This window comes from Lonchura striata, chromosome 3, assembly GCF_050655825.1.
Source record: "Lonchura striata isolate lonStrDom1 chromosome 3, ASM5065582v1, whole genome shotgun sequence".
NCBI lineage: Eukaryota > Metazoa > Chordata > Aves > Passeriformes > Estrildidae > Lonchura > Lonchura striata.
Genome location: NC_140705.1, coordinates 45,974,398 through 45,993,891, shown reverse-complemented (window position 1 = coordinate 45,993,891; position 19,494 = coordinate 45,974,398). Strand labels below are relative to the sequence as shown.

At 41.8% G+C, this 19,494-nt stretch overlaps 1 protein-coding gene across 5 annotated transcripts in view; it reads left to right on the top strand.

The window, feature by feature from the left end:
• The window catches only part of FYN (FYN proto-oncogene, Src family tyrosine kinase), a 135,783-nt gene that overhangs the window by 104,832 nt on the left and 11,457 nt on the right, over positions 1 to 19,494 (top strand). For 2 of the 5 annotated variants that reach the window (XM_021555486.4, XM_021555485.4), the window contains 6 exons: positions 1,291 to 1,440; positions 3,239 to 3,403; positions 7,547 to 7,726; positions 9,506 to 9,582; positions 9,682 to 9,835; positions 18,374 to 18,505. In XM_021555486.4, the coding sequence (XP_021411161.1) occupies positions 1,291 to 1,440; positions 3,239 to 3,403; positions 7,547 to 7,726; positions 9,506 to 9,582; positions 9,682 to 9,835; positions 18,374 to 18,505 (858 nt within the window). Of the gene's footprint in view, positions 1 to 1,290; positions 1,441 to 3,238; positions 3,404 to 3,875; positions 4,032 to 7,546; positions 7,727 to 9,505; positions 9,583 to 9,681; positions 9,836 to 18,373; positions 18,506 to 19,494 lie in introns of all 5 variants that reach the window. The other 3 variants (XM_085575027.1, XM_085575023.1, XM_085575024.1) reach the window with 3 other exon arrangements.

Below are 19,494 nucleotides of genomic sequence, written 5' to 3'. Positions count from 1 at the left end.
TCATACAAAACTGGCTGGTGGTTTTCCAGCTGACACGATTACCAGTGAAAACAGCAGAGGCTCCAGAAGGAGGACCTTCCTGAGCTCTCTGCAGCTGACAGTTTCCTCTTCTCATTTTAATACCTAGATTCTCTTGAGTAAACACAATATTTGTCTGAGCCATGAGCAAAAACTCATTTTCTTTGCTGCCTTTGAAAAGGGCCATGTTTTTGTTCAGATGCAGTGTGATGCTGTAAAAAAGTGGCTTTGCTCAAACAGACACTGCAGAGAACCAACCCGTGTGTCACTGGCTGTAAAATAGCACTGTCCTCCAGAGTGGGACACCTGAACGTGCAGGTCCCCACGGAGGTGGCCGAGCTGTTTTTGAAGCTGTTCAGCTGCCCGTGACTGCAGACACCGAGTGCCCAGGCCACAGTGCCATCACACTCATGGCAACTGGGCTGGCATTCAGCCCCCCCCAGAGCACCAGGGGCTTATGCATGGGCGTATCAATCAAGCCCCCAGCCCACCTGCAGACTGCCACCACTGTACCTGAGACTAAACCCAGCCCATCAACTGAGGCTCCTTTACATGGCCCTGAGCATCCAGAGCCACTTCAAATGCCTGCAGGGCATCCACATGGCTGGAAAAATGTGACAGCCTGTGGGAAAACTGCCAAGTAGCATGTCCTGAGGCATCTCACATGGCACTTAATCCCTGTGCTAGGGCATCTGAATCCCACTGGTAAGCTCTAAAGCCCCACATGGATTTGGGAAGTTAAACATGAAGTTCTTGCAGATCTGCTGGTGCTCAGTCTTGGTGTAGTATTGCCTTCCAGAGACTGTGGTGTACAAAGTATGCTTATTTGGTTGTTTATAAAGATGTTTGGGATCCATCCAGGTAACAACACTGCCCACATATAAAGTCATTATCTCCAGAGCTTCCTATGAAAATCTTGATATTTACCACCCACTGGCATTTAGATAAAGTGCAGTATTTGCAGTGTAACCTGACACTGAGAATAGGAAAAGTCAATTTAACAGCCTGGAGCAGTAAATGTTAAAATGTGAGTTTTCATTTACACAGAAGTCCCGGTATCTTTCTAGAACATTGTGAAAGGGACATGCTGTGAACATCCCAGGATTTCTCTGTCGCTTACCTCATTGTGTTAGATTAATTTGTTCTTTTTCAGGATACAGTGAGCTTTTTGGAAACAATTTCTCTTTCACTTTGTAGCAACTGACCAGGAAACCAAAATCTTTGTGACTAAAAGCTAATTACAATTTTTTATTTCTCCTTTGCTTGGAACAGGTGCCTATTCCCTGTCTATTCGAGATTGGGATGATATGAAAGGAGATCATGTCAAACATTATAAGATTCGTAAACTTGACAATGGTGGATATTATATCACAACTCGGGCACAATTTGAAACTCTTCAGCAGCTGGTTCAGCATTACTCAGGTAATTTTTCAGATAATACATGGCACTCTGAAGTATTTTAAAGCAAAAGTGTTTGCTGCTGAGCTGATGTATGTGTAAGATGCCCTAAAGAGTCGTTTGATCTATGACTCTAGCTTGTTGTAATGCATCTTCTGTTATCCCTTTCCCATTAGAGTTATAAATGTCTTTGAGTGCTGTTCACAGGGTACAGCAGCAGAGCTTCTAAAACCTAACACTTTACTGTGCTAAAGGTTTTGTCAGCTCTCCCTCTTCTAAGCAAACAGAATTACCGAATTTGACTTGGACATCTCCAAGCATGAATTCCCTGTGAATAAGCGAGTGCTAATATGTGCCTTTTTGCAGCACACTATTGCTAATGAAGCAAATATGAATTGCATTGTGGAATTCAGTCACCTAAAACAATGGCCAAAAGGTTTGCATGTATTAGATACATGAAATATATTTTCTCACTGGATTTTTGTTCTATGTGCAAAGTATTAACATTTACATTATGTTAAATAAATAAGGCAATATTTGTGTTTCTTTATGCACATTATTTGTGCCCACTCACCCAACCCTTTTTTTATTATTCCTGTAAATAGTGTGGCATGCATTATTCCACCCAAAAGTACATCCTATTGTCACTGGCAATTGGTGTACAACAAATGCAGCTTCAAAGCTCCCCAAACCTCTGCATAGGACAACTGGTTCTTACACAGAAGATTGCCATGCATCTCAGAATGGTCTTTTTTTAAGCAGAAATTTGTATTTTGAATTGTTTGGGGTTTTTTTTTTTTCCCTTTACTTCAGCTTTTCATAATATTATTAACAGATTACCCCAAATGCTTGCTGCTCAAAAACTTTTCATAATTTTTACTTGGGAAATCAGCTTCTCTGCGGGGCATTTTTTCTGTATTCTTTGTATTCTGTCTGCTGTATTCTTATGCTATTCACACTAGACATCTGGCTGTCTTCTCCACCCAATTCCTGATGGGTGTGTGCTGCCAGGGAGAAATTCTAGTTGTTTCTGGTGACTCTACTTTAAACTAAATGAGGTATAAAAACTCACATATAAGGAAGATAATTTACAACCTCACTGTACCAGTTGGTATATGTCAAATTTTAGTTTCCTCTGGTCAACTTATTTGGGTGGCATATTTTCCATGCACAGATGCAGAAACAAATAGATCTGGAAGCAGCCATTTCTGTGCAACACAGAGGCATAATCAGTGGGATCCAGGCAGGGTAGCTCTGGAGGCTTGGTACTGCATATGCTAATGAAGGTTTGCTCTAGAAAGAATGTCAGACTTGCATGACACCTACAAAGACCTTTTCACAGGGCAAAATATAGAAAAATGCCTTTTCCCAGGCTACAAAAAGTCCACCAAATTTTCATGGCTATGATTTTTCAGAAAAACAAGTAATTAATCTTCTCCGTGTTTCTTTTACTCAGTTTTGAAACAATTCATCTTGTAATTGACAGATTATTTTTAAAAAGGTATACTGTACCATAATAAACCAGTCGCTCAAGAGGTTATCCTAATGCAGCATGGTGGGAGGAGGGAAATCCAGAGTTTACAAGAGAAACCAATGGTGGTCACCTTCCATTTCAGGCTGTGAAGAGACTAAAATATTTCCTGTTCTGTCTCAAATGAATATGTTTCAATGTTCAATTCCTAATCTTCCAGGATGCTTTGTGGTATGCAACTAACAGCTGTTGTGAGTAGCATTGTTTTTTTATGCTCACTGTATTTGTTTCATGTCACACTTTTTTTTCTTTCCTCTCCTTTGCTGTTGGCTTCACTTCTGGCTCCATCAGAGAGAGCTGCAGGTCTTTGCTGCCGCTTAGTAGTCCCCTGTCATAAAGGAATGCCAAGGCTTACTGATCTGTCTGTCAAAACCAAAGATGTCTGGGAAATTCCACGAGAATCCCTACAGTTGATCAAGAGACTGGGAAATGGGCAGTTTGGGGAAGTATGGATGGGTATGGAGCAAAATAATTACTCTAAAATAGCTTGCTGTGTGGGGATTACAAGATGGAAGGTGAAAATATAGGACATTGTGATCGACAAGAAAAAAAATTAGTAAAGCTCAAACGGTTAGGAAAAATGTCTTTGGAATCATGTCTTTGACTTTGAAATTCGGTAATCTTCAACTTTCACTATAATTGATGGCAAAAGAAAACTGAAAATCCATGTTTCCTTGGAAGGTTTTGATTTTGACAAATTACCACTGTCATAATAATAAATCAAGGCTCACATAGTAATCTCTTAGCTATACCAAAAAGCCTTTTTCTGCAAACTAACAAAAGAAGTCCTTACCTTCAGCATCCAAAAAACAGTGTTTGCAAATGAACTTTAATGCAGCACTGAGAGACCCTCACCTTCCATCTTTCTCAATGCATGCATAATTTTGGATTATAAGTGTGTTTTTTTTATTAATTTCCTCTCCTATAGAGAAAGCTGATGGTTTGTGTTTTAACTTAACTGTGATTGCTACGAATAATACCCCACAAACTGTTGGATTGGCTAAAGATGCATGGGAAGTTGCACGTGATTCATTATTTCTGGAACAGAAGCTTGGTCAGGGGTGTTTCGCTGAAGTGTGGCGTGGTAAGGCAGAGAATATATTTTGCTTTGGATGGATCTTTTAAGGCCCTCTTGGCAGAAATAAGCATTTCAATATAGATCTTATAGCTAAAAGATCAGAATAGTGTGAAATGTTAGTTTATATTGCCTGAAACAGTCAAATGTAAATACAGTAATTCATGGAGAAGCTTCCTTTCATTTCCACACAGTGGTATGAGAGGTTAGGGCATTAAAATTAATTAATTGCCTTGGGTTTATTTGGGTGACTACACAATTGCTAGGCATTAAAATAGGAATGATGCTAAACCTGTAAGGCAGTATGGCTAACCAGAAATTAATCTGGTAAGTAGACATTTTTCTTTCCTTGTGTGTTGTAACACTGATGGAATCAGACCCTGAAAATGTTTCCATCCACTCTACCAGTTTAAAAATAATGGCAAATATCAGCAAGCTGATATTGTCAAGCTAGCTTTCCCATGCATCCACTTATTCAAGTCTGTTTGCAATTTGTGTCTGCAGCAGAACCCAGTAATTTGATATAGAGACCAGGGACAACAGAGGCAAAACTTGCTGGGCCCAACTGAATCCCCACTTTGAAGTCCAGAAATACTGACTTTTTCCAAATCCACTGACATTGTTTTCTGCACATTTGCCAGCTTAACTTACCCATTATGGGCCTCATTCTTTTAATGAGTATAAAACAACAGCAATTTACAATTTACATAAATCTTAGTATGGCCATAGCATTGAAACAATATAGTGGCCATTTCATGAGATGTGGCTCAATCTCTATGTCAAATTGTGTTCTGTATAGACTCTAAAATTACCAATTCAAATAAAGAATCATTATGTTTTTTCTTCACAAAAATTTGAGGGGGCAACTCCTTTTGTTGCAGTGACACAAAAATATGTAAAGCCAAAACAACCAGTGGGTGCTTCAGCAAAGAGCACAGCAGCAAGTCTGTGAGATTTACAGAATTTATAGACTAGAAATATAGAAATTTATAGAATCTCACAGGATTACAGTTGACCTGTTGCAAAGAAAGCTGCCTACATTTTGTTGGTGTTTCCTGATAATTGCAGTTTCTCCTTCTTGTTCTCCATCTTGAATGCACACACAAGTTTCCAGTTGATGTTACTACTTAGTGGTCAGCTCTGTGTGCCATTGACCTTAAACTGATACAACAAGTTAAAGGAACAAATGAAAAATAAAAGAAAATCAGGTATGAAAAATAAAGTGCCAAGTACCAGTACCAAGTAGCTGCAGAAATGCAAAAATTATAATTACAATTATGAAATTCTGTTTCTTAATGTATAGTAAAAAACATGTTAACAGTCCTGAAGCATTACCAAATTGGAGTAGATTAACACAGTAAAAACTAATAAAAAACACATTAAGTAGTAACTAACTACATATGAGAGGAATTCAGAGGGAAGTCTATGCTACTTTTCTATTAGAAAAATATACCAAAACAGAAAAAGAAAATTTAAGAATTTAAACTGGAATTAGAGCTGAGATGATAAGTCAGCATTTTTGTTTTATTTTCTTTTTTTAAACTGGAGAACTTCATCAAAGTATTTAAAAACAGCCTTGCTGACAACACTTCATGGTAATAGAACAAGCCCTGGAATTTTTATTAAAACAGATAAGACACAATCCTGTTAACACACAAGGTGAGAGCCTATTTTATTAAGGCCAGTCTGGTGCCCATGAAACTCTGGTTTTATTCCTGGTTCATATAATTAATGGTATCTCTGCAAAGTGGCCGTGACTGATGGCACACTGCAGTCTGGAGTTTCACTGACTCCAGACAAAACATGCTCCCTGTCACCCATCAGAAAAGATTTTGTCCACGCTGCTTGAAATTAGAGGCAAAACCACATCCTTCCCAGCTTACACAGGAGTGTCACTAGAACAAAGTCCTGCTTCAGCTCTGGTTTGAAGGACTGAGAGAAATTAAGGCTTCAGGAGTTCTTCTCTGGGGTAGCAGAGGTGGGTAACTCAAGGCATTACTCCACTGACAGTACAGTGATAGCTGGCACTGAATGGGCATAAGGAAATCAAGGCATAATGGAAACCAAACTTACACTGCACATTTTTGATTAATATGTGCATCAAGCCCTGCCAGACATTTGGGGTTGCCCTTTAAAGTGAGGAGCAGCACAGGAGCAGCAGCTCCTTCACTGCTCTTCTGCTATCCTCAGCCAGGCAAGGTAGACCTGGGGCCTGAGCATTTCCACAAAAAAACTCATTTTATGGCTCATTTCTACTCTGGCAGGTTGCAAAAGTTTATGATAAAATTATTTTGGCCTAACTAGTTCCCATGCAGCAGCTGAGCCCTGTTCATGTACTTTTAACAAAGATAAACTGGGTTATTTTACATGTTACCTTTTTTCATTACACAGCCTTTGTGTACTTTGTGGGCTTTCTGCTATGCTCATGCTTAAGTGCAAAGGAGTAGTTTTTAATGTGATTAATTCCTAAAGTCATTTAGTGTTGTTCTGCCTTACCACACAGCAGTTCCCTGTCTACAGATCACATTCAAAGCCATGTCAGCCCTGACTCTGGAGCAGAGTTCTGGCTAGTGTGGGCAAAGGACAACCAGAAGACAGTAGGAAAGTGGTATTTCTGCCCATTTTAATTTTTCTTCCTTCCACACAAAAACAAAACAAAACAAAACAAAACAAAACTCACTATTTACATGAACAGGTCTTCTAGGTTTTTTGGTTTTTTTTCTTTCCAGTCCTCCTCCCCTTTTTAAATACCCAAGTGAAGCCCCACCTCTTGCACGATGCCCTGAGTCAGCCTTCCCCAGTTCTCTCCAGGTTCTCGTGCAGGCTTTCGGGTGTTCCAGAGGGCTTGGTAGCTGAGGGCTGAAAAACAATGCAACTTGTCTTTTTCATTGCTGGCCACAAGTAACGAGCAAACTGAAGTGGACAGGAACACCTCATTTTCTGGCAGCAGCTCCTGGGGATAAGGAGGAGAAGGAAAAAGACACATTTCAGTTTGGAAACACACCTGTGTTTCTAAAATGAAATCAATTCAGGATTTGTTTCGCAGGAGGTTTTCTTTTATTGTTGTTGTTGGTTTGGTTTTTTTCATGACTCAAAACAAAACCAAAATGTTAAAAAGTGTTGCAAATGAGTAATTCTTGTTTAACCAGTTTTGTTGTCCAAATCTGTGACTGGAGCTGTGTTGTTTTCTTTAGTAATTACTTGTTAGCAAGGGAATACACAAAGATGGATTTCAGCAGTCCCACGTTTCTTACTCAGAGAAGGTTTCTGTGGAGATCACTGGAAACATTGTCTGAGTAGGACAAAGGCAACTGTGCCCCAGTGCCAATGGGAGTGTTATTTTTCAGTGAAACAGAAAAAGACTAAAATATGAATGATATAATGATAGGCAACATGGGAAACCAAACTTTTTTTAAAAAAACTTAAATTAAATGTCCTTGGTATTTTCCCCCTTGCTTACATTAGGCATCAGGCAGAAAAAGGAACAGAAGATATTTAATCTAACTAAGTGTCTGTGCTTGTAGGTACTTGGAATGGAAATACTAAAGTGGCTATCAAGACCCTGAAGCCTGGCACCATGTCTCCAGAATCCTTCTTAGAGGAAGCTCAAATCATGAAGAAGCTAAAACATGACAAATTGGTCCAACTTTATGCTGTGGTATCTGAAGAGCCTATCTATATTGTCACAGAGTACATGAGTAAAGGTGAAGCCAGAGCTGCTGTGCTTGATAATATTTTTTCTTTATTGTTTCTCCTTGGGAATACAGAGGGAGGTGCAGCAGAGTGCATGCAAGGAAGGAGAGAGGGAACAGGAAACTAGAGTCACCTCTGGCTTCAGAAGAACTATGAGTTCCACTATAAACTGGGCCCAAAACCTGATGCACAAAGAAAATCTGTACTAACAGCGGGAAAAGGGAAGTTAGTGCAGGCTAAGTGATACCAACTGCATCAGCATTTAAACTTCCCTGACAAGGGATATGCACTTTGTAGGTTTGATGATACCACATGCTGCTTCCCAAGATCCTAGCTTTTCCTGGTATCAGAGAGTTCTTAGGACATCTTCTTTCAGTGTGTACTTGTTGGACTAGGATTTCTGTTTCTTCGTTTAGCCAATCCTGAATCTTGTCACTGCACCTCATTCTCAGATCACACTTCACTTTCAGTTCACCCCATGACCATCTTAATACATGATTTGCACGTATTATTCTTTCCCTCCTCTCTTTCCTTCACTTTCCCCTTCCCCCTTGTCTCTTCCTTAAGCTACTTATCTAGTAATGGTGTAGTAAAATGAGAGAAAGAAAACTTTTTGCTCCATCAGATCTCCAGCAGGGTGCTGAGAGCAGAGCAAAAAATCTGCTTGTTTTGGAAAAGCAAATGAACCAAATAGGAAACATAAGTTCTCACAGGGAAGTTTCATTGTACATTGGAGGATACACTCTGAAATTTTAAGTGCATTCTTTCAGTCTATTTGGAGTTGACTTTTATTTTCCTGGCAGGTGCTTGCCCACCTCCCTCCTCAGAGGCATCCAAACCCTGACTAACTCATACTTTAATCATATGTCTCAGTGACAAGCATATGCTTTTGCCCTTTAAAAATAAAGACTTTTCAAAACCCTTCTGAAGTATGGGGTTTATTTTGGCTTACTTTACTGGTTTGTACTGTAACATTTTACATCTTTGGATATGAGCTTGAGACTGACAATTTATCAAGGGAGAAACTCTTAATAATCTGTCTTTTTCCTTTATTTTTTAACCCAATTCTCTGACCTTATTTAAAGGAGACTGCTACATTTCTCTGTTCAAATACAAGATTAAGACAGAAGCTATAATACCCTATAATATCCACTTTTTTTGAAGCAACATGGTACTTTCTTTTTTTCCCTTGCACAGGAAAGTGATGTTCTTATAACTTTTGCTAAAGTTGCTTTAATTTCATCTCTTCTTTGTCTTCTAAAATTAATGGTTCATGCTGCATTTACTTCTGGGTTACCTAGAGGTGGAGCACTGCTAATTTCTAAGGAAAAATAGCTTTTACCAATGCTATCCCCCTTGGGCTCACCAGGCTCTGGGCTGACCTTTCCTTTGGAGCAGGTTGAGCTAGGATCTGACTTCTTCCATAACTTCTGTGGCTTGGAACTGAGCTGCTGCTTTGCAGTTAGCTGAGGCCTTTAGAGAGCAGAAGGTATGTAGTTTTAAAGAGCAGTGGAAAAATTAGGAAATATCAACTTTCTCAGTAATGGTCAGGAAAATTTAAAACAATCCTGTTTCCTTTCCCTACAATTCTCATTGTTCTAGTGGCTCATTCTTCTGCAAGCCAGCTTAAAGAGTGAAGCGAGTACAATAGGGAAATATCATGGGGTTTTTGGAAACTGTCCCTTGAACTTGAAATATTGCTGTCTTTAATATTGCACATATTGCTACACCTCCATTCTGATGAGTTGTGTTCCTAACATCTCTCTATTGTGTCAACTCTGCATTCACAGGAAGTTTGCTAGATTTCTTAAAGGATGGAGAAGGAAGAGCTTTGAAGTTACCGAACTTGGTGGACATGGCAGCCCAGGTCTGTCTCCAGAGCACTGAGCACTGAGGTGTTTTTTAAAGTCCGTGTATGAACTGAGTTTGTTTTAAATGCATGGTTTGTCTCTCCTGCTGCTTGCAGGTGGCCGCAGGAATGGCGTACATCGAGCGGATGAATTACATACACAGAGATCTGCGGTCTGCAAACATCCTGGTGGGCAACGGCCTAATATGCAAGATTGCTGACTTTGGATTGGCAAGACTGATTGAAGACAATGAATATACAGCCAGACAAGGTAAATGCAGCAGGTGATGTAGCACTGAATGTCATTCCTGTGGCAGGGAAAGAGTGGAATGTGGTTTTGAACAACTCTCTCTCCTATGCTTCGAGGCTGCTTTCAGTAAATCCTGAACTCATATTAACTCTTAGTCAGAAGTTCACTGTTGAATGCATGTCCTAAAGAGAATGTCTTATTTGTTTGTCTTTTCCTTGAAAAACAAAATGAAACAAAGGTGATGAGTGAGAACACAGCTGGAAATTACAGCAGAGACAGGATCTTCATGGTGCCATAGCAAAGAAGATTTTTACTTACTGGTTATATGAGAGTCTGAATGTGGTAATCCAGAAAAGTGTGTGTAGGGTACTTTGTAGTGTGCCTTCTAGTATTTACTAACCACTATTTTCACTCCTGTACTATTCTTATGTTCTTTATTTCAAACAGGTCCAAGAGTTGTGCCTCTGTGCAATGGAGCTGCCTCTCTAAGCACTCTTATTTTCTTTCTTTTCTTCCTTCCTTCCTTCCTTCCTTCCTTCCTTCCTTCCTTCCTGCCTGCCTGCCTGCCTGCCTGCCTGGCTTCCTGTCTTAATGCCTTAAAAGTTGTTTTAATAGAAATTACATCTTCCAGTGCTACACAGGGTGCTGGGCAGAGATGACCATTCATACACTATAGAAATGTATCAGCTTTTTCTAAAAAGCATGTGTGTTCAAACTAAGCCATGTCACAGGCTCCTTTTTCGTTATTATTTACAAGTCATGCTTAGCTGTCAGATGTTGGTCCAAGCTGCAGAGCTACAGTTTTGATCTCTTCCTGCTGGCAGTACTTTGGTAGTGCTTGCTCAATATGCGTTGGTAAACACAACTCCATCCTTTCAGTTCAAAAGCCAAGGGGGATCCCATTAAACCCTGCTATACATCACCAAAACCTCTCTTTGTGGGTTTCCTCTTGTGAGTTTCTTCTCTTGAACAAAGTCCCTGTTTCAGCATGGACCCTGTCATTAATTCTTAGGAAACAGCTAACCTCTTTCTGTAACTTTTACTCTAAGTGTTGACAGAAGCAGCCAGAGAGTTTCCAGCACGCCTTGCCCTGGCCTGGGAGCAGCAGCTCCTCTCAAGCTGTTCCCACCCCCTGAACTGCTGTGGGCAGTACCCAGTCACAGGGGTGTGGGCCACAGGCTGCATCCACCCTAAAAGGTGCCAGCTTCACAGTCAGACAGCGAGGTCTGATTATTTTGGTGGGGTCCTTGAGGAACCTGTGACAGATACTAATGCAGAGCCTTAACTCCTATTGATTTCAGCCTGAGGGTGGGAATTGCTTCTTGTTAGGAAAAAATAGGCTTGTGTCATTCTGTCTAGAGCAATAAGAGTGTCTGGAGAGGCTCTGGCAAACAGAAAGCTGCCTGCTTGCTGTTCCCCTGTGTAAAACAAGAAGAGTTTTCCCTGAACAAGGCGGGCAGATCCAGTCTGCAAAATGGCTTTGAAACAATGTCCTATATTATCTCCATTTCTGCCTGGTTTGCTGCCATGTCTTTTGTTCCTTTTGGAAACCACCCAATGTATAGTTTTACATGACTAATTATTTGTTTTCATAGACAAGTATGTGACCTACTTCTGGCCAAATCTCTTCAGGCTCCTGATCCCTAGGAAATCCTATGATGACCTGTTTGCCTCCCAGTTTAAATCTCTCAGAACAGTTTTGCCCTCTTCACATGTTAAAAAAGCTGTGAAAACCTACTTGACTGATATTGAAGAAAAGTTTAGATTTTTAAATGAAAATCACTGGATTTGGGGTAGAGAAACTTTGAGAAAAGTATAACACCAGGCCTGGCAGAGAGAGGGAGCATAGCTGTGGTATCTCCTGCCCTTTTTTCATGGAGAAATCACTTGTATTGAGGGAAAAGTGTCTGGGAAGGGAGAATTAGTTTGGTTTTTAAAATGCATTGCTGATGAGCTGCAAGATCTGACTCATGTTTGCCTGGCTTCATCTCCTTGAGCCAGTATGGAGAAGTCACCCATCTTTCCCATACTTGAGGGCAATGGACAATAATTCCTCCCCATGATCTCCAAGTCAGGCTGAAGTCCTACAGAGCTATAGGATTCCTTAAAAGAGAGATCCAAAGAGCTGTAACCACAGGCATCATGTAGAAAGTTTTTGCTACTTTCATTAATATTTTTGTCCCTTTCTTAAGGAGTTGGAAGGGGTGCTTTTTTTGACCAAGTAGCACACACTCAATTTACATTTCATTGCAATTAACCTGGCTTCCAAGCCAGGGTGAGCCTAAGACCTTTAATTTATTGAGGGAGAAAAATGGTTTCTAATGCACCAATGGATTTTTTTTTCTTTTTAACTGGATTTCAGTTCTGGCTTGTTTAGTTAAGCTTCAGTTTGAGCAATGCTTGTTGGAGACCACAGTATCAGGAGGAAACTCTGCTTGTTTCCCATGACCTATTACTTCAGCCTCCAAGAGGATGCATCTGGGGACTGCTCTGTTTATCTAGCTGACTACTGCTTCAGTGGGAATTTTGACACAGGAGGGAAGCTTGGCCAGCAGAGGGGAGGGGAACAGGGAGCGCTCCAGACTGGCAGATCTTGTGGGAGCAAGGAAATGTTTTTCCTTGCAAAATCTGAAGATTAAAGTCTCTGGTCACTTTCCTCAGCAGTCATCCTTCTTTTGGCTTAAGGGTGTTAGTACAGAGCTCATTGTTGGCATGGGGAAGAGGTGGTTTTCTCCAGCTTCACTTGATCTCCTACTCCCTTCCCCCACTGTCACTTTTGTCTCTGATTAAATATTTTGAAAGGAAACAGATGGGGATGCTTTGAGCCCCAGCAGGCTAGAGTGCAGGATTCCTGAACCTGTGTGGGTATTACTTAGCCTGGTGGTAATGTTTTACTGACCGGTTTATTTTCTTTTGGGCTTGAACAAAGGAGGCCTGACTGCTCCTGATTTATGAGAGGTAAATAAAAAGCATTTCATTGTCTGCACTGCCATTTCTCAGCAATTGTCGGGAGGGAAAGAGATGGTCATGCCACTAATGATTTAAAGTGTGTGACTAGCAGCTATGCACTGCCATTAAATAATACCAAAAAAAAAAGTTCTTGGCTTGTAATGAGCATTTGGCTTCTCTTGCTTTTACAGGAAGTGAGTAATCAAAGGGGAAAAACATGCCTGTTTAGAGTGACACCCATTTCAAAGGCTACACTGGGGGACTGTATTGCAGTCTGTCCCATTGCTTCTTTTGGCTGTTGCTGTTGCAGCATCTTCCCCACACCCAGAGTGTCAGGCATGGAGTGTTGCTTCCTTCCTTCGGTGATGATGCTTGTGTCAGCCCTGTAAGGCAAGACTTAAAACTCCTGGTATCCTACAGGACAAACTTCCCATCAGCCCTAGCAAAGGATTTCCCACGCAGTTCTGCTATCCTTACATTGATATGGTTCACAATTATGTGGAGTTTTGGCCAAGTACGTGGCATTTTTGTGGCGAGTGCCAGTGCTCCACAGAGTCACTGGGTTAGAGTTGTTACTATTCTAAGCAGCAGCAGCTGATACAAATTTAAAATTTTCTTAATAAATAAAAAGTGTGGAGTTATTTTCCAGGCCATTTTTCTACTGCACACACTTAGCAGCACTTGCAGTAGTGCCACTCTAAGCACACATGAAACAATAAGGATCTTTCTGATGCCTTCCAGATGAGTCAGAGCTATTTTGGGAGCTCTAGTATGTGTTTGCAAACTCACAGATCATTTTTGCCTTCTTAACACTTAGAAGTAACTCCTTCCTGCCCTGCTTAAAATCAAGTAATACTTTTTATTTTGATTTCCTAGAAATAGACAGGGATTTTCCACCCCCACTTCTTCCAGGCTCTCTCCAGTCCCTTTGCAGAGATTTGTTCACCAGCTGATCAGACCTGTTTTGTTTGTGACTGACTGTACTGCAGGCTGTAGCATCCAGGGCTTTGTTCTTGCTCTTTACCTGCGGGTCCCTGAGCCGGCCCAGGAGCGAACAGGAGAAGGGACTCCTGGTTCCCAGCCAGCGGGGTCCCGGGGGATCCCAGTCCCATCCTGCAGAGGTGCCAGCGGCCCCGCGGCAAGGAGCGCGGCCAGGGAGAGGGGAAGGGAAGGGAAGGGAAGGGAAGGGAAGGGAAGGGAAGGGAAGGGAAGGGAAGGGAAGGGAAGGGAAGGGAAGGGAAGGGAAGGGAAGGGAAGGGAAGGGAAGGGAAGGGAAGGGAAGGGAAGGGAAGGGAAGGGAAGGGGGCTGCAGGCAGAGAGCCAGAGGAGTGTTCAGAGCCGCAGTCCCGCCCCCCGCTTCCTGGGGAGGGGTCCGCCTGCGGAGCCTGCTCCTCATCGCTGATGTTTGCCAGGCTTGTAATTTCATGTTCGCTCTCACAGCACAAAAAATGTGATTGCACGGTCCCTCCCACACGGCACTCATCATCGCCGGCCGGGGCTGACTCGTTTCCTGTTTCATGCTTGCTTCAGCGCTTCTTTTTTACCTTTTACAGCTTTCCCTTTCCAGCCGCAAAGCAATCCAATGCCACACTGCATTCCCTGATTGCTAACCCAAGCGGTTCCGAGGTTTTGGGTCTTAGAGCTTGGAGTCCTCCATTGGGTTTGGTTTTAAGGTACAGGAGGTAGCAGCTTTGTAGCACTTCCAGCAACAGGATCATTATCAGGCTGGCAGTGGCTCTGGGGCATGAATTTCAGAGGTTTCTACTTCATCAAGATTTAGATCTGAAAAGAAACCAAAGCTCTGAGGGATTTTCGCTTGCCTCAGAAGAAACCATGATGAGAGTTGTATCTCAAGGTCACTCAATCATCCCAACCCCCTCTGCTCCTTCTCAGCACATGACCCGCTTATAGCCAGCAAATAATTGAAACAGGGCCATGGATTGATTTTTCCCAGGGAAATCCTCCTGGGAGATAACCTGTGTGAATGCCTGGGCAGAGTTGGGCAAAGGTCCCGAGAATAGGGCTGAGCCTCACAAAAATCCTCACAGGCTCGGGCCTGGCTGCTCTAACCATAAATTGTATCAGCAGCTGTGGTTTCATGTGGTCACAAGCAGTGCAGAAACCCAAAAAAGGCTTTCCCTGGGCTGTAACATTTAAAAAAAAAAAAAAAAAAGGGGGGACTGAGATAAAAGCTGCAGATTAGTACTCTGTTTTGGGGCAAAGAGAGGTTATCCTGACCTGATGAATGCAGTCTGCTGTTGGTGTCCATGCATGGGGTTACTGATGTGCTGGTTTGTAATAAAACAGGTTCCGGTAACAAAAAGAGAAAAATCCCTCCCCCACTGATGCAAAATCCGCCTTCAGAGTAGGAGATGGGCTGCCTTGTCAGCTGGGGTGATTTGGCTTATCAGATTTATTAACTTGCTTGTCAGTAATGCACGTTTTATCAGATGCTGTAATTTGTTTGCAGCACAAAGTCAGTTTGTTTAATAAGCTTCTGAGGCCTAGGCAGAGAGAGGCAATGGGTTTTTAATCAGTGTGTTGGGAAGAGAGTTAAGCACAGGAACTGTGCGTCCATCAGGAACCATGCACAGCATCCAGCCTGTGCTAACACTCCATGGAGCTACTGCAATCAGGAATCTTCAGGGCAGTGCTTAACACATTTGGGAATTTTTTGTGCTTTTACAGCAGTGCACTGTCTCTGTCTCCAGTTCCAGGGATGGAATGAGGGGCAGCACCTTGGAGGGATCCCTGTTAGACAAATACACACACACCCCCAATTCACACAAGCCGTGTGTGATCTCCTTGTTAGGGCAGTGCATGTGTTGTACCTGCAGGTGACCAGCCTGGTGGGTTCTCCCAGGTCTCTGATCTCCCTTCACTGACAGCTCTGCCATACTGGACTGCAGACTCTCTTGAACCATCTAGCCTCCAACATGTGTTGCAGGGCCAGAAAACCATGAGGCAGGCTCTGCTAGCAAGCTCTCTGCCAAGCTTGCATTTTTCTCCTCCCCATCCACCATTCCCAATCTGTCATCTATCAGGAAATGCTGCACAAACTGCAAAACGTGATTTTTTTATATGGGTTGCTTTAGACAGAGAATCATCCACAGCAGGGGCAGCACAGAAACGTAATGAATAGCTGTCCTGCTGTTGGAAAATCCTCAGCACAGACCATTCATCTTTCCAGCAGTGCTCATCACACCCCAGTGAGGATTGTACTGCTCTAGTTCTCAGGAAAAGGGATTGATCCCCCCTGGAATTGATCCCCCTTCTCAGGTACTTACCTTGCTTCTCATTTTCCTGTGGTTTGACAACATACTCATCTCCCAGTGACACACTGGCAGTAGCTTGAGGAAGAGGAAATACTGGGGGAGTTGGCCACAAAAGAATCTGAAGAGATTTCCTTCCTCCAAAGATGAGTTGTAGGTGGTTGCTACCTTTAGATCTGAGTTTGAAGCAAAAGGGAATTAGAGCAGATTTGGCTAAGTTTCTCAGAAAAACACAGCTGATTAAAGAAAAAGAAAATTGTTTAATAAAACGTGTGCAACACGTGAACAATCCAACCCCCCTGTACGGCCATCTCACACAGCACCAACCAGCATCCGAGGCTTCAGGCTCCTGGCCAGCCTGGAGCTATTCCTTCATTCAGCTGGCACGGGTTGTGGGTACTATCTGGGCTGCACGTAGGAGAGAGCAGAGGGACATTGGCCCTCGTGTTCAGGGCTGCCTGCACAGACCCATCTAAAGGCATGCACTGCAGGCCCGGGCAGCCTGACCACCAGATACATGCAGCTTGCAGTTTTTCCAGGGATTGGCATGGGCTGTAGAGCCCCAGGACCTCCCAGCAGCTGGAGCAGCCAGTTACCAACCCCATGTGGCTGCTGGTGCTGCTGAAGCAGGGCCAGTGTCCAGGACAGAGGCTCAAGTGATGGCAGCTTCTGCTGCAAAGGACTCATACATCACAGTCAAGGCAAAAAGAGAAATTCTGCAATTTTTGAGTCTTGTAAACTAAGATTGGTCACACAAAGAAGTGCTAAGTGAAGGAGATTGACACAAAAGGCAAGCACCCAAATTTTAGTTCCTGCCTACATATCAATCAATATATAAGAGACAATACATAAGAGACAGACTTTAAAAAGCAAACATGCATCCAAAATCCTCTGGCATCTTTGCAAATATAGCCAGTGATGTGCTGATGCTTAGCTAGACTTAAGTTCCTGTCTTCAAGCATTAGGTATCTGAAACTTTCTCTTGCATCTTTTTTGTCCTTTAGCAGGACATTTTCAAGTCATTTAGCAGGACTTACTTGAGCTGCAATACTCCCTAGGGAAAAAAACATGTTCTAGAGTACTAGTCTCTCTTAGGATCATTTACATGTAGAAAAAATTTTAGCACATCAAAGTTTTACTAAGTAAGGAGATGAGAATTACCGTGTTTCCTTTTTTCTCTAAGTCACATCAGACTGGGGTGTGTGGCAGAAGATACGGGACATTGAGCCCTGGATGTGATGGCAGAATAGTGCCAGCAGGGAACTCTAAACAGTGCCCTAAGTTCACTCTCTGAGACTGATTTGTCCATGTTGTTACACTTTCACACTCCTCCTACAAGCGAAGGGAGCTTTTATGAGAGGGTGATGTGAAGTCAAAGTCAGTCTGTTTCCAAATTCAAGAGTGTTTGTCACTAGGGATCAGCAATAAGCAATACAACTCTTTTGCCTGTATGTTAATATAAGGCACCAGGGAAATGTCTGCATGGTTTTTGTACATATTATGAGTTAATTATTACCACAAGACTTTTCTTTAAAGTCATACTGAAAATATTTTTCCTAAGAAAACAATCAGTGATTGGAAAAGCAAATAAATCAGTGTTTAAAGGTTTGTTATCTTACTATCCTTGCAACTGGCTCCTGCAAGCTCTGATGATGGATGAGCACATTAGAACTGCACATATTTAAGGCACTACAGGCTTTTCAGTGCCAGAAGCTTAAAGTACACTGTCAAGTTATAAATCACAGGCCAAAGTTGTGCCTTGACTCCAAGCAACTCAAATGGCAGTATTATTTTAAAGTCTCTGTGTGTTTCTAATGAAATATTTGATTTGCTTTTAGTTTTTGTTTTCACCATGCTTGTTCATTTGCATTTTGCACAGCTTGAACAGGCAAACTGGGAGGTACATATCCAGTATATCTTAGTTCTGCTAAGGAACTGTATGTACATATGTATGTACATATGTAGTAACTGTGTTTGATTTGCAAATATTTAAAACACTTTGGGAGAAGTTATTTCTATTATATTTGGCTTATTTGTTTTTAAAACTGTTTTGGTTTTTGGTTTTTTTTTTTTCATTTTATAAAACTTCAAACTTGAGTTAAAATATCTTATTCTTCTCTTGTGATGTGGGACAAACTGACCCTTTCCCTGCTGAGTCTTTCCTGATACCCTACATGTTCTGCCCACCTGTCCTCTCTGACTGTACTCTATGGAGCTGTTGGTTAACCTTGTCTGCAGCTCCTTCCACCTGCAGGTGTTGCAGAACACAAGAGTCACCTGTGACCTGGTGCTTTGATTCTGTCTCTGTTCTGGTTAAACTCATGTATTCTCTCTTTAGGTGCAAAATTTCCCATTAAATGGACTGCACCAGAAGCAGCACTGTATGGAAGGTTCACAATAAAGTCAGACGTGTGGTCTTTTGGGATTCTACTGACAGAGCTGGTAACAAAAGGGAGAGTGCCATATCCAGGTAAGAAAAATGTCCTGCTTCACCTGGAAAAAGGAGTGGGAATGGGCCATATGTTTAAGCTGCAATGTTTATTTATATTCTCTGAGCTCAAAGGAGAATGTCTATAATGTGTCAGTTTCATGTATGCTTGAAAACAGTTCTGACTTAAAGCTGCTTTGGGATGGTCATGATAAAAATGACAAGGGGACAATTCAGCATATTCATTTCTATTAATTGTGCTCAATTCAATTAATATAATTTCTGTATAACTAATAAAAGCAGTGTAAAATTATTATATTTTGGAGCAAATAGCTCTCCAGAGTATTGCATTTACTTTAAGATACCTACAATTAAACTCCCACAGAGGCCTTACTCTGTTTATTCTTTCAGTCTGGTTCACTGCAAGGTTTGATGACTGTCTGAGCGTCTGGTACTATCAAATCTCTTTTTCATAAACTCTTAAATTTTAATCCTTACTTTTGAGATGGATGGAAAGGGAAGAAAATAGTTTGGTAATGTGCAGCTCAGAGCTCATGGCAGGGTCACAGCAGGGCCAGATTCTCTGCATGGGGGAACTGGAGGCCCCATGGCTCTTTGTTGAAACCCTGCCAAGTGTCCAATGGATTAAGATTTGTAGGAGGGGGTGATTGGATCTGCCTGTGCAGGAAGAGCTTTTTATTCTTTTTTCCCCCCCAAGACTGTAGTCATTCAGGTGAAGAGGAACGGGGTGAGGTAAAAGCCATGCATTACATGGAAAAGAATTCAATCCTTCCTTTTTCTCATCAGCATATATATTAACAGGGGATGTCCTGCATTTCAAGATACCTCTAGCTGCATTTTTAGTCTTTTTATTAAATATATATATATATAAATACTCAACAGTCTGGCTCTGTGCACTGCAGCTGCTTTAATGGAAAATGCCCTACAGCAGTTTCAGTTTTCCAATCTGTGCTGTGATCAAGCAGTCAGATCCATATATCAAATTGAGCAGGGGAAGTATCAAGGTGGAG